This window comes from Homarus americanus, unplaced genomic scaffold, assembly GCF_018991925.1.
Source record: "Homarus americanus isolate GMGI-L3 unplaced genomic scaffold, GMGI_Hamer_2.0 scaffold51859, whole genome shotgun sequence".
NCBI classification, from domain to species: Eukaryota; Metazoa; Arthropoda; class Malacostraca; order Decapoda; family Nephropidae; genus Homarus; species Homarus americanus.
The window spans coordinates 13,561,896-13,574,417 of record NW_024711292.1 but is presented as its reverse complement, the minus strand read 5'-3'; the positions used below and the strand labels follow the sequence as shown (position 1 = coordinate 13,574,417).

The window sequence follows — 12,522 nt, the reverse complement described above, 5'->3', positions numbered from 1 at the left end:
ACAATGTACTTCGTTCAGTTACGTAAGCTGTAGGTTGCTGATGGAGCATTCTGCCTCATTTACACACAACTGCAGGGTTATAATTGTTTCTCTTAACACAACCTTACAACATACATACATCGTTTCTCTCACTTCTGATTTGTTCTCATATTTGTATGTATTTCCTTATGGTTCTTTGTTATTATTATTGTAATTCAGCATTGTTATTATTATTATTATTGTTATTATTTATTATTTTATTATTTTATTTATAATTTCCTATTTTTATTATAAAATCTATTTACTCTGAATTATTATTATTATTATTCATATTCATCTATTATTATTATTATTATTATTATTATTATTAATATTATTATTATTATTATTAATATTATTATTATTACATTTGGCCCCAAGCTGATGTGGGTCAGTGACCTGTGCAAGTGGAAGGCTAATCCCCGTTAAGAAAACAAAACAAACAAAACACAGAGGTGATAATTATAATAAGTTTATATGTAGTCTTATCCATACCTCAGCTGCATTGTGATTGGCTTGTAAATGTCACAACTGCGGAAAACTTCATTGATTTACAATATGATCCTCCTTTCCCCTTACCTGCTTATACATATATTTACATAATAATAATAATAATAATAATAATAATAATATATAATAATAATAATAATGGTTGCCTCGTGTAACGGGAGGTACGTTATCCCAAGGGCCACCCTAGTCGTGAATTTGTTTAAAATTTAAAAGCTATGTATCACATAACCACACCTGAGTTAACAGCGGCTGCATGACTCAGTGTCCAGGAATACCACCTTTCACATATCAGTTGAGACATTCTTGCAACTGTTGACAAGTTTCATAACCGAATGACAGAACACATATCAGATGACAATCCTAAAATAACTGTTCGTTCATGCTTAACGGAAGTGAATGACGCAAGTTATGAAGTTGACAAACGTGAACAATAAACCGACGATCTACATATGGTTGAGAATGTAACAATTGGAGGAATGACATGCCACCAGCAGTTATTTTAGATTGTCATTCGATATGTGTTCTGTCATTCGGTTATGAAATTTTCAAATGGTTAATAGCAACAATGTGTGGTCTGAAAGACCGGACAACTCGCTAACTACATTGGCGAACCAATAATGCAATTTACAATAAACTCTATATACCTTACAATATATAGAGGGACAAAGAACAGAATTAGATATGTACAAAAATATCTCCTATTATACATAGAGGGGGAAGGGGTGGTAAGCGGTACAGTCAGCCCAATGGTGCTTACGGCCCCGCTGGGCTAATACTGCTATTAAATTTTTCGCCAACTTAATATAAATGGGGCTATCAGATACGTTTATATATATATATATATATATGTATATATATATATATATATATATATATATTACATGAATTCAATATACAACAGCACCTCACTAGTGAGTGTCTAATGTCTATTTTTTGCTTTCTCCCGGTATATCATAAGGTAGATATTTTATTAATATATAAAATTATTCTCTCCTTCCCCCTTTATTTCCTAAAGCATAATATTTAATATAAATTGAATTTTCTATATCTTCTCTTGCTATATATCATATTGCAACTTATAGCACTCATCTGTAGCATTATAGGTAATACCGCCTGGGTTTATCATTTTTGGCTGCTAAATTTAGAAAAATACTGTCGTCGTGAGCTCATATCAAAGATAGATCTCATAATCATGCCGAATATCCGGGGTCGGCGCCAACTGTCCGGGTTCGATGTTAAATCCTAGCTCAATTTTGGTTTCTAATTCAAGAGGAAGAAGACAGTAGAGACTCTCTCAAAGACGGATCAATTATTTTGAGAAATAATTCTACGGTTTCTTTATTCATACGAAGTTAATTGATTGCTGGATCAGTTTTAAATTTGATGTTGCATCTAATTTAATTAGTAGATGAACTGAAAAGGACACTCGAATGTAGATAACACTAACAAGATGAATGAGCGACAAATAGATTGTGACAGTTTATCATTCACTGAAATCTATTACAGATAGTCAACGTGGGTTTTATATATTAACTTTCTTTTAATATGCTAATGAATTCCAATAAACTGATGAATGACTTTTGAAAGTCACCTTTAGCATAATATTCCAAGCAATTAGACAAGTGAATCATCACATCTCCAGCGTATCAAGCACCAGACAACAGAGAGCCATTAGCGAGCGAGATAAGCTGCTGAACCTCCATACGCCGTCGGCTTCCATCTCGTCTTCAAATTGCCTCATCACGGACGCCTGCAGTAATCTCTTATTACCTTGGAGGTCGCCTTAATGCTGTGTTGTATTAGCTTGGCATTATTCACTTCTGTAGCAATCTGGCTCGATATTACTGTGGTCGCCTGGCTTATGTAGTACCTTAAGAATACCTCAGTTTAATTCACCTTAAAAGATTAGTCAACCTAATGTTAACCAACCTAATAGCAAACCAAGTCTAACATAACATAACATAACAACCTAACCTAAACTAATAGCAAATCCCCCACGTAGCGTTGGGGTGTTTAATCGATAGGTGAAATAATTTGGGTGGGACGGTGATTGAATTATTGAACTAACTGCACTTGTATTACCCATTACTTAAGTGGCTTTATCGAAATCACTCCTTTCATGAATGTATACTTAATAAGAAGTGCTTACTGAGCAAGTACTATTTTCGAAAAAAAGAAATATCTCGTAACCAATTACAATGTTCCATATCTCTAGAGTATAAGTACTTTCCTGAACATTCGAATAAGCAGTGGTTTTACGTCTGCCAATACAATGGTGACAAAGTGTGGTAAATTAAAGTCAGCAAATAGAAAGTCATAGCACCCTTTTCCCTCATGCCGCTCTTCAGATGATGATGATTTCTTCTTCAAGCCTGTTAAGTCTCAGCAATGTGCAGGGAAGAAAAGTAGCTTCGTAACTGACTAACACTGTTAACATCAGTATGGAGATCTGAATTTTTTTCCGTCACTTCTGGGACTTAATCCATATGGCTGAATACTCATTCTTGCCCCGCTGCTGTAAACAGTAGTAGGTATTGAGCGGCTACCAAACAGGGAGGTACTACGCACTGGGAAGATATTGGAAGTATAATGTGTTGTCTAATAGGTAGACCCTGCTGCCATATGGCATCACAGAGGTAATGACAGAATCCCAGGTTGTTGATCTGGCTTTCTGCCTCATTTACACACAATTGCAGGGTCTCAATTGTTCTCTTACTGACATCACAACATACCTTATTATTTACTCACTATTGATTTTTTAATTTTTGCATTTCTTTATGGGGTTTCTTTTATTATTATCATTACTGTTATTATTAGATGTTATTATTATTATTATTATCATTATTTTATTTTAATTTTTGTGTTTTTGTATTATAAATTTTATTTACCATAGTTATTTTATTTTGTTTGGAATTTTTTATTTTTTATTAAATTTTTATTTAATATGAATTATTAATATTATTATTATTATTATTATTAATTATTATTACATTTCCTTTAGAATACACTGAAATTTATTGGGTCAGTGACCTGTGCTTGGGTGGGCTAATCCCCAGAAAAAGAAAAACAAATGTTCCCGGTGTTGCTGGGCTAATATTCAGTCAGTGAGAGCCAGGATTGATGTTATACGCTGATGATCAACATTTACTGGAGAGTTAAAAATGTTATGATATAAATATGATCCAAATGACATCTATGAGCCGCTATTGATAATTGTATTATCCTATATTCAATGTGTTAACAAAACTTACCTTTCTACCTGTTTTGTTGTTTATATTTAAATGATATATTTGAAAAACTACTTTCTTGCATTTCAGTGCTTAAGTACATAATGAATTAGTAACTTTGCTCTAAATCGGGATGCGGCCCACCTGGCTTTGAGGGTGCGGCCGTCTGAGATTTTTTTGACAAAATATTTTCACCTTAATGCTTTACAAACAAGTAGGCTGAACTGCCCTGAATTCGATGAAATAACAATTTTGATGATTGCAAAAGCTATTTGGTGGAAATGGTAACAATTTCCAGAATAATTTACAGATTTTGATGAATATGAATCTTTTAAGCTTCTGCTGCTGCGTTTTGGTCAAACTTCAGGAATGGTTTGAAAATCAAGCATCTGCCTTATCAGTCTAGTTCAGGGCCATACGCAAGAACTGCCGTCATGTACACGTTGCTATATGGTATCCGGCGGTCGTGAGGGCCCCGATAAAGAACTTTGCCGTCGTGTACACGATGCTTTGGTACCTAACTGGCCGTAATACGATGAAAGAAAAAGATTACCGATTATTCAGAATGGCCATGGTGGTTCCCGATGCGTCGGGTGTTGTTACTACGTTATCGTGGTGTAGTCAGGTGTACCAACTGGCGGATGACTGGAGGTTGGTGCGCTGAGACCATCAAAAACGTTGTCAGCGGCACTGAACGTTTACTCGTGCCGCACCATTTACCAGCATAAAAAATTGAATCCCAACTAGGTGCGCCTCATTTCCCTATTTTCTTGGATGTAAGCCAATTCTGGGTGAAACACGACCACTTACAGTGAATATAGGTAAATAAAACCATTGGCTACAACCAGAAGAACGTAGGGAGTAGAGTGAAGTATATGTGTTACTTTCTTCTTTGTCATATTATCTAACAATATAGTAATAAGTTTGTCTCAAAATTGGGGTTCAGTGAATTAATAATAAAAAAATTATGGCCTGTTCTGTGGATGAAGTAAGTAGAATATGCAAAAGTATTGGGCATTATGTACTAAGACAGTTATGAACACACTGTACAGATGAATTAGGATAAAATATTGACAAATATCACCTGTTAGTTGTCTATCAAACAGGAAATTATCTTTGTGCACCAAAAATCTTTACCTCATATTATACAAGTATAAGGACCAGTTATGTACAAGATATGAAACCTAGAATAATGTTTTTCTACTTGTCTCCACCTGATTATATTATATATTAAACTGTTATTATTTTGTGTCCTAATCATCACTACATATAACAACATCCACATATAAGCATCATCCACCATCTACATATACTTTCCACCAAGCATCTACATATAACACCTACATCATCACTGGGTTCCAAGTGTTCCTAGAGAGGCAGTGATGGTAGGGAAACACCAGGTAACACTGAAGTCATTATTAACGGATAGGAGAAATACCAGCCAATTGGAATACCTACATGTGCCAGGCACGCCCTGAAGTCAGACTGAGACTGCCTTGCCATATGGCAGCCTCAGGGCAATGTTATACCTGCTACGTGCAGTGTTGCCCGTAATTACATACTCTCATCTTTCTCGGCACAGTAACTTATTTACAAAGGTTGCTACTCGGCACAGTAGCATAGATGCACAACCTACATCTCCCTCCCTCCTCCACGCTCATAGTCTTTGTCTTGAGCCACCTTGTCTAACGTGTCATCGTCGGGTCCTGGACGCGGACAAGACTTAATCTCAGTGGCTGAAGAGGGGCACGGTCGTCGCCTACCGAGCCTTGGCGTTCTAGACACGTGTGGCAGTAGCGGTCGCAGCTCTGGCTCTGGTCTGCCACTCATGCCAAAGGCAGCAGCGTGCAGAGACATAAGAGCGGAAGGGTGACCATACAGGATCTGGGCAGGGGAGCGTCACTGTGTGGGTGGGAGTGGGCGGGTTCTGGGCAGCTCTGTGCGTCGCTCGTTGACTTCGCACCTGCTGGAGGTGTACCCGAGCAGCTGAGATCTGCTCTAGGGAAGAGTCTCTGGGCACCACGCCTAACTCCTTACAGTGCTCCCGACAACAGGGGTGTAGCAAGAGAGTAGGCTGCACGACAAATCCATCACGACACGACCTGTAATAAGCTGTGGTGATCTCCGCTTGAAAAAAGGAGCCCACAGCGTCTGGCGTCCTGGGAACCGTCCGCGTGTAGTACAGCAGCAGCTGCGGCGGTGGTCCCCAGGTCGCGTTTGGTGAGCCAGTTCTGGAGGTGCTAGGCCTATCTGCAGATATCAGCGCCCGATGTCATTATCCTTCGATGTGACCCGACATCACCGTGTGTAACGGCAGCGCGGATGGCAGAAGGAGTAGCCCTGGGGCGTGGTCGATTCCACCCTCTGATGTGACTCAGCTGCTGCCAGGGCTCGTGGGCCATCTGAAGGGGGCTTCACGAACCACCCCGAGGAAATGCGCTGCTTTCACTCCTCGTCTCGACTTTGGGCTTGGGTTCGGCAGCACTTTCCAAAGTGTCACACAACGACCGCAGAGCTGCAACAGCGGCCTCGTGCAGGGCACGTGTCTGTGTTAGACCAGTGGCCCTTACGGTCATCAAGACACAGTGCGTCGGCGGCCAGGCATATCTTGGGGCCATGCTGCTTTCCCGCCTGCCACAAGGAAGCACTAGGCGGAGGCGTGGAAGAACGTGCGGCAGCCTTCACGTTGTTGGCGCCTTCTTACCCTTCTTGTACTGTGAGATCGCTCTCACAGCAGGTGGGGCCCGTGAGGAAGGGTGGCGGACTTGGTGGCCTCGTATGACCGACATTCAGTCACTACCACCTGGGAGTGTGGAGGAAGCGTCAGGGAAATGTCGCCACCAACTCTTCTTGCCCTGACACCTGTCAAAATCCTGTGCTTGATCCAGGCTTCCTCACATTCCCGGCTGTCGTCTTGCAGGCGTCGATCTCATCTGACAAACTCTTCAAGCGTACAAAAAAGTCGTCAAAAGATTCATTCACCGCCTGCTTGCAGCTGGTGGAAAGGCAACGACGCAAAGCATCGTTATTCCGACCTTTAACATGCTCCTGTAAGGTCGAGCACAAATCACTGAAGGCGGCAGTCGGGAGGCACTTGCAGCGTGTGCTCCAAAAGCTCTCTGGTCTCCAGCACAAAACACTTCGCAGTTGGATGAGTTGTTTGCTTGAGGCATGCTGTCAGGTCCACCATCATTGGAGTAATCTGTCCACGCATCCTCCACTCACGAAAAAAAGCTGAAATGTGGCGTCTGGTGGAGGCGGGTGGGGGTTGAACAGATGCCTTGGGGGCTGTTGGGTAGCAAGAGTGTCTGGAGGGCGCTGGTGTGGTGGAGGAGGAGGAGTGTGCGCCTTGGTGCGCAATACCTCAGTGAGGAGGTGGAGTTAAGCGCGGGGTCATATGTGCATCAAGGCCTTTCCTCCTCTCTTCGTATCTCCTCCCTCTGAAGTTCCATCTCTGCATCTCGTCCCTGTCGTCCATCACCTCAGGAATTGTGGCAATGTCCGTCGCTGTAGGTCAGGATGAGGGGCGGTGACACCGAAAGCTCCATCTGTGCCAGTAGAGAAAGGGGGAGTCGTGTCTCCCCATCTTGGCGTTGTCCTTCTTACCGCATCTTAGTATGCTTGAACTCGCTGTTTAGTATATAAAGTGGCGCCTCATCAGCTCGAACCACGTATATATAGCATAAACAAGCGCGAAATACCTATTAGGTCCACTGTTCTGTCCGTAAGTGAGTGCATGCGTGCGTGAGTGTGTGTGTGTGTGTGTGTGTGTGTGTGTGTGTGTGTGTGTGTGTGTCTGTCTGGGACGCATAATGCGGATGGCTAGAGCCCGCAGGCGGAAGCGTTAGTGTCTCCCGGATGTCACCACGAGGAGGTGCTGCGCCCTGCGTGCTCATGGGGTACGACAAACAGGCCAATGCTCAACTCTGAGCTCTAGACCACTAATACACTAACACTAACACTACACCGTCACTAAAACGCACTGTGATGAGGCGCAACTTACTGCGCGTCGCGGCGAAACACACATAACACAACACAACACTAGTCGGCCGCGCACATCGCGGCAGGCGTAACCGTCGGCATTGTTCACAACACTTGTAAGTCCACAGATCCTACTCACTGCGCCATGAGGTTCCAAGTGTTCCCTGAAGAAGGCAGTGATAGATGCGGAAACACTGGGTAACACTGAAGTCCATTTATTAACGTATGGGAGAAATACAAAGTAGTGACTAGCGTGTCCATGCACCCACAAGAGTCAGACTAAGAGACTGCCTTGCCATATGGCAAGCCTCGAGGGCAATGCCACATAACACGTGCAGTGTTGCCACGTAATTATATATAAATGCTACTCGGCACAGTAGCTTATTTACAAGGTTGCTACTCGGCACAGAAGCATAGATACATAACCTACAATCACTGCATATAACATCATTATATAACACCATCCATCATCACTACAGATCGGTAAAAGTATTTTCGAGATTCTCGTGTGGACACAAACAAACAGACTTCATTATTATATATATATATATATATATATATATATATATATATATATATATATATATATATATATATATATATATATATATATATATATATATATATATATATATGCTGATAACCACAAGAAGAAGAAAACACGAAGTTCCCAGCGCTTTCGTGTATTCACATCTTCAGGGGTGGGTACAGACTAGGAGAAGTACAAAACTAGGTGTATATGTACAGAGAGGATGAGATCAGTCCACAATGGTCAGGTATTAGGTAATGACCTACTAATCCTTAAATAGCACCCACCCGGTCAAGTCAGTCAAGGTGGTGACCCAACCTTCTCACCTGATTACAATCTTCTTAATTACAAAATTGTCAAGTTGTACTGCCATTACTCAAATTCATGTTGAATGTTCACTATAGTTTAATGAGACTAGAATGCTATGATGTTCCTACTGTCAATTGAATTACAAGGTAATATGAGAAATTATCCCAGTCAATGCAATACTTGTTATCCTCAAATGAACAAACAGGCATTGGATTCTAACCTGTCCTAACACTATATATATGTTGTTTAAGTCTAGTTATAAGATCTTTGCCTGTCTGGTATAAGTAAACATTCTTTGCAAGAACTTTATAAATGCAACCAATTGTGTTGTTGGGGGTTCTTGATTAACATTGTTTAACAGTACATGAGTTTTTCACCACAGTACATTCAGGTTTTAGTTGTAAAGGAATTTGTGAAATTTTTGTAAATGGCAATACTAAAAATTCTTATGGTCATGGGTGGGCCTGGGATCAGTTCATACGATTTCTTAGTAATGTTCAGGCATTTGTCTATAGAAAAATCTAGATTATTGAGGTTTGAGCCAATATTATGATATATATATATATTCCTCATCAATGAATTCGGACTGCAAATTCTCAAAGCACGCAAAAAGCATTGTTAATACTGACTGTTTGACTCTATTATGGTGGTTTACTTTCATATATATGTATATATATATATATATATATATATATATATATATATATATATATATATATATATATATGTATATATAACCTCACCCCATAGGACTCAATCCACGATCTTATGTTTTGTGACGAGGAACGTTACCTCTACACACCAGGACACTTTAGGGACTACCCTTGCCTCTTAGGTGATCAGGTAACGTTTTACCAATCCGGCTTCGAAACACAAGGTTCCATATATATGTAGAAGTCCACGCGCTATGGGCTGAAAAAAAAAAAAAAAAAAAATATATATATATATATATACTGTGTATATATGTATATATATATATATATATATATATATATATATATATATATATATATATATATATATATATATACATATATATATATATATATATATATATATATATATATATATATATATATATATATATATATATATATATATATATATATATATATATATATATATATATATATATATGTATATATGTGTGTGTGTACAGGTCAGGTACTGGACTTTAATTTTTCACTTGATTTGGGGTTTATTAAAGATTTTTAGATGGTAATTGCAGTGGAAGTGCCCACTAAATGAAATCCCGAACCAGCATAAGAGCACTTAACTTTACTAAACAAAATGAATTGTCCGTGACCCGTGGAGGATAGCGTCTGTGACTGGGATGATTGAGACACACTATAAAATTTACTCCCTGCAACACTACAAACACAATCAAAAAGTGGTACACCAATATGCTCACCTCTGAACCTGAACTTAAAATACTACTCTGGCGAATAAAGTTACACGATGTTGAAATTATTAGAACCTCCAGGCAATGCCTCATTAGAAGATAATAAGTTTAAAGTATAAAAATGTTGGCACACATGAACCAGGCTTTAAGGGCTTTACCAAAAATATCATCCACTGAGAAAATGGTATAAAAAAATAAAAAATTAATAACTCTACAATGAATAGGCCTTCAGGGCACTCACCAATTATATCAGCACTAGAAAATGGTATAAAAATCAGGCTTATTAACTCCACCCTGTATAGGCCTTCAGAGTGCTCAACAAAATTATATTACCCCAACAGATACACACCTCCTGGCTAGCAAACACTACTCAGGGGAACAAGGTTATGCAGGAGATTGAGATTATAAAGAAATATTAAATGCCACACAGCATACATTAGTAACTGAAAAAAAATAGTATTAATACAACAACACAACATTGTCACTATTATTAAGAGTTATAAAGTTCCACCATACCCCTTGACCATGCTCCCTAACCTAACACACACACAATTCACCTGCACTCCGTAGTCGTTTAGGCACCCCGGCACCCGTAGTTTAAGGCCCGAATCAGCCTTTCTCCACCTTGGAAAGTGCCTCTACACTCCACTGACTCTTAGCCTAGTGTGCGGCCTGTATCCTCAGCTGGCTTCACTTTACCCCCAGTACATCCATGAAGCGGAAGAGTGAGCCAATCAGACCTTGTACAGTTGAGGCTGTCCCTTTACAGGTTTCACTAAGCTGCTTGAAGATATGTGGTATTGTGAGCCGAGGTAGAGAGGAGAGACTTGATAAACGATCAACGTCGTTAGTTGGGCACCAGACAGCTGGGTTCACTCCAACTCTCACCATATTCAACAGGTGAATTAAAACACCAGGGTCAGTGGAAGGTCATACAGCTCCTTCACCACTCGTGTCTCATACCGCCAGTGGACGTTATCATACCGTGGGGTCTACAGAACATTGTTAATACTGATTTTAAATAAACAGAAGGAACCAGGTCCAGCGATCAGTCTCTCCTGGGTACAGCACAGAGTGGTCACTTGACCTCTCTCCACCACATGCCACCTGGACAGCTTTCGGGGGTGACTTATTGCACCAGACGATTAAACTTAATTAGGACGTGCAAATTTTTCCAGACTGGGAAACAATCTATAATTATTTTCAATTTAACTAACATTCATTTAATACATGATTCGCGTCTCTAACCAGTAAAGTACATTTAATATCGTATAGGCCTAGTTCACAACCTCTACCTTACATGTAGCGGGGCGCGGTCTTCCTCAGACGACCTTGAACTCAGCATCGCCAATGGCAGCGTTTAAAATACACTAGATTCTGAATATTACAATCGACCCCCTAAAAAAAGACAGCACTGTCCTCATGTTCTGAGAAAAACATGCATACAAACCACCTAAAAAATTATTCTAAACTGCATCTACTTACGTGATAAACGCAGCATTCCCGTCTTATCTTCTCCTTCTCTCTCCCGCTAACACTCGACCCCCATCTAAAAGAACAGCACTATCCTCATGTGCTGAAAACAACAAAACCACCTTCAACTCTGCCTATTAACTCGCAGCCAACAACTCCATTTCTTGCCTATGATTCAAAACAACTTCAGAACATACAAGCTCCCCCTTTTGCCTGGCCCGCAAGCTAGAAGGCAATGTCAAACAATACTCAGTACACGAACTCTCTCACGTCTTCAACAATCACTCAATCCACGTCTCGAACCTCGCACCAGGCCTCAACCATCATAGATCCCACGCCAATAGTGAGGCCCTGGCCACTACAACCGTACCTCAATCCCGATCATGACAGCAACTCAATTCCCGCCCATGACCGCAACCACTACTCAATGCACCGTTCACCTAGCTATCTCTCAACCCTCTGCCCTACTCCGACTCCTCCAACTCACCCTCGACAACCTGCATTTTCTAATTTGCAACCTCTCTGAACTACTACTCTTCTGCACCCCCACCCTTCCGCAGCTGGCTATATTAGTCTATCACTGTTTCTCCCCATTCAGCGAGAAACCTCGCTCCTACCAACAGACAAATTACCATCTCGCCCCTGATGTCCCACCCTCAAATGGCTCACAAAAATCATCACCACAAGTTTGAAGATAACACTAGCACCCTCCCTCCACAGATTCTATTGGGTCTTCCTATGCCAAACAACCTTCTCTTGATCAAGTTTCCACTCGCTCAGTACATCTTGCAGAGTCATCATTTGGAGCTCTACTTACTATATACCTACAGCTCTCTAACCAATCTTACAGTTTTGTCATATAGTCAAACCCTCTATCATATACAGTTCCTTCCTTCACCCTTACATTCCATCTCACCACATACTGCTCTTCTTCGCTATCTTCCTCCTCATTCAAAGTCAGAATTCTAAATTATCCACCCACAATGTTAATTTCAGAACTGCCTCAATCATTAAGTTGAACTTCACGAGATCCGCATTCCACACGCTTTAACCTTAGCCTTCTCGGTGACTGA

At 40.4% G+C, this 12,522-nt stretch overlaps 1 protein-coding gene across 1 annotated transcript in view; it reads right to left on the bottom strand.

Annotated features, from left to right (window-relative positions):
- LOC121855887 overlaps positions 1-5,612 on the bottom strand; it is a 29,162-nt gene extending 23,550 nt beyond the window's left edge. Inside the window, exon 1 of the mRNA XM_042351099.1 lies at positions 5,446-5,612. Coding sequence (XP_042207033.1) covers positions 5,446-5,612 — 167 coding nt within the window. The remainder of the gene's footprint in view (positions 1-5,445) is intronic.
- Positions 5,613-12,522: the final 6,910 nt, after the last annotated feature.